Raw genomic sequence first — 2,076 nt, 5'->3', positions numbered from 1 at the left:
AATATGTGGTGACAGAAAGAAATCTAACTATGGGAAGTGAACATATACTGTAAATATATATATATATATATATTGCTGTTAAAGTGTACAGCTGAAACTTATTGGATTTTGTTATTCAATGTTACCATAAAAAATATCTTAATTAATTAAAAATAATAATTTCAGGTGGACAAAAAAGAAAGCGTGTACAGACTTTACCTTCTATTCCATCTTGTCTCTCCATTAATCCTTTTATAAAGTGTCTCTCGTTCTTCTATAGTCCATTTTACATCTTCTCAACTATATTCATTTGTTCTGAAGGTTGCGTAGACTTTCAGAATAAATTACTTCTTGAAATTCACCCATATGTTTCCAGGAAACCTTTCATGAAAGATATAAACTTGTGTTTGCTTTATAGTGTTGTAAGGACTTGTAATTTCCTACGGAACCCTCTGCCTGTCTTCATATTTATCACCTCTGAAAAATGGGAAATAGAGGAACCAGCATTCACCAGCTGAAAAACTGTAATAGAAATAAAACAAATATATACTGTCAAATGAACACAGCAATGGTATAACATTTAGTGTTCCTTTCACTTATTTTAGCCATTTGGGTGATATACAAAGTATAATAGAAGTAGTATAGTGAATGATAGCATGAAGTTTGGTAGTTTTAATTTTTATTTCTACATATTGGTACAACTTTATTGTCCACACATTAGAGTAAAATATATGCCCTTTATGTTCATTGAAATATCACCACAAATGAAACAAAAACAGGGGTTGGGAAAATATAATTATTTTGTCTAATCTTAATTACATTAATACTCTATATTAATTTAGCCCCTGTTCTCATCTTGGAATTATATTTTCCTTGTAACTACACACTGTTGACGTGACCTCCCTGTGAGGCTGCAGGGCTAATGCGACTGTGTTTACATTTTCACAGAGTAGATTCTCTGAATTACTCTCCTCAAGGCCCCCATCACCTCCTTGTTTCTCAGACTGTAGATGACGGGGTTGAGCACTGGGGTCAGGATGGTGTAGAAGACAGCCAGTACCATGTCTTCTGTTGGAGATCTCAGGGATCTTGGGCGCAAGTAAGTGTAAACAAAGGGTGCATAGAACAAAGTCACCACAGTAAGGTGGGTGCTGCATGTCCAGTAGGCCTTCTTCCTCCCTGCCGTTGAACGCATGCGGAGAACAGCAAGGAGCACTCGGCCATAGGAACACACAATAGTAATGAAAGGGAACAAGAGAAACAGTGTGGTGCTTGCAAACACTGTGCGCTCATAGACCCAGGTGTCCATGCAGGCCAGAGTCAGCATAGCTGGGATGTCACAGAAGAAATGGTTGATGGTCCTGGATCGGCAGTAGGGGATATGTAAGGCATATGCAGTGTGGGCACAGGAGTTGATAGAGCCCATCGTCCAAGACCCTGCTATCATCAGCACACACACTCTTTTGCTCATCCGGGTGGGATAGTGGAGAGGAAAGCAAATGGCCACATAGCGGTCATAGGCCATGCATGTCAACAGCAGTCCTTCTGCACCTCCTAAAGTCAAGAAGAAGAAGCTCTGGACCCCACATCCAATGAAAGAGATAGACTTGTTTCCAAGCAGGTAGTTGAAAGCCATTTTGGGGACAATGGTGGAGACATAGTTCAGATCAATGAGGGAGAGTTGGCTCAGGAAGACATACATGGGGATGTGGAGTTGGGTGTCCAGCATGATCAGGAGGACCATGGACAGGTTGCCAAGTAAAGCCATCAGGAACATGAGGATAATGAGAGAGAAGAAAAACAGCCCAATTTTTGATGGTGGGAGCAATCCCAGTAAGAAGAAATCAGTTGACGTTTGGTTGTAATTCTCCATTCATTGGCTTTCCTGAAAGAAGAGAGAAGATATGCATGCATGTATGGTAAATAAAGAATTGTGAGCTGTGTATTTGTAATTTTTAATTTTGTTTTTATTCTAACTCTCAATATTTTTTTAATACTCAGTTAATTAAGTGAATAATCTAAGTTTCTTATTTTGAAAAAAAGTTCCATTCTCTTATCCAAAATCAAAGTTCAGGTGGTGTACATTTACATTCAAGT

At 38.6% G+C, this 2,076-nt stretch overlaps 1 protein-coding gene across 1 annotated transcript; it reads right to left on the bottom strand.

The window, feature by feature from the left end:
- Window positions 1-913: 913 nt before the first annotated feature.
- LOC107505726 (olfactory receptor 2L8-like) lies at window positions 914-1,852 on the bottom strand. The gene has a single exon (XM_016136014.2). It carries the CDS (start codon window positions 1,850-1,852, stop codon window positions 914-916), a length of 939 nt encoding a protein of 312 aa, XP_015991500.2.
- Window positions 1,853-2,076: the final 224 nt, after the last annotated feature.

This window comes from Rousettus aegyptiacus, unplaced genomic scaffold (assembly GCF_014176215.1).
Source record: "Rousettus aegyptiacus isolate mRouAeg1 unplaced genomic scaffold, mRouAeg1.p scaffold_m13_p_7, whole genome shotgun sequence".
Taxonomy (NCBI): domain Eukaryota; kingdom Metazoa; phylum Chordata; class Mammalia; order Chiroptera; family Pteropodidae; genus Rousettus; species Rousettus aegyptiacus.
This window is presented reverse-complemented; position numbering and strand designations above follow the sequence as displayed.

What these genes read in the sequence shown, in the direction of transcription:
- LOC107505726 (XM_016136014.2), bottom strand. Translation starts at nt 1,852, where the DNA reads ATGGAGAATTACAACCAAACGTCAACTGATTTCTTCTTACTGGGATTG.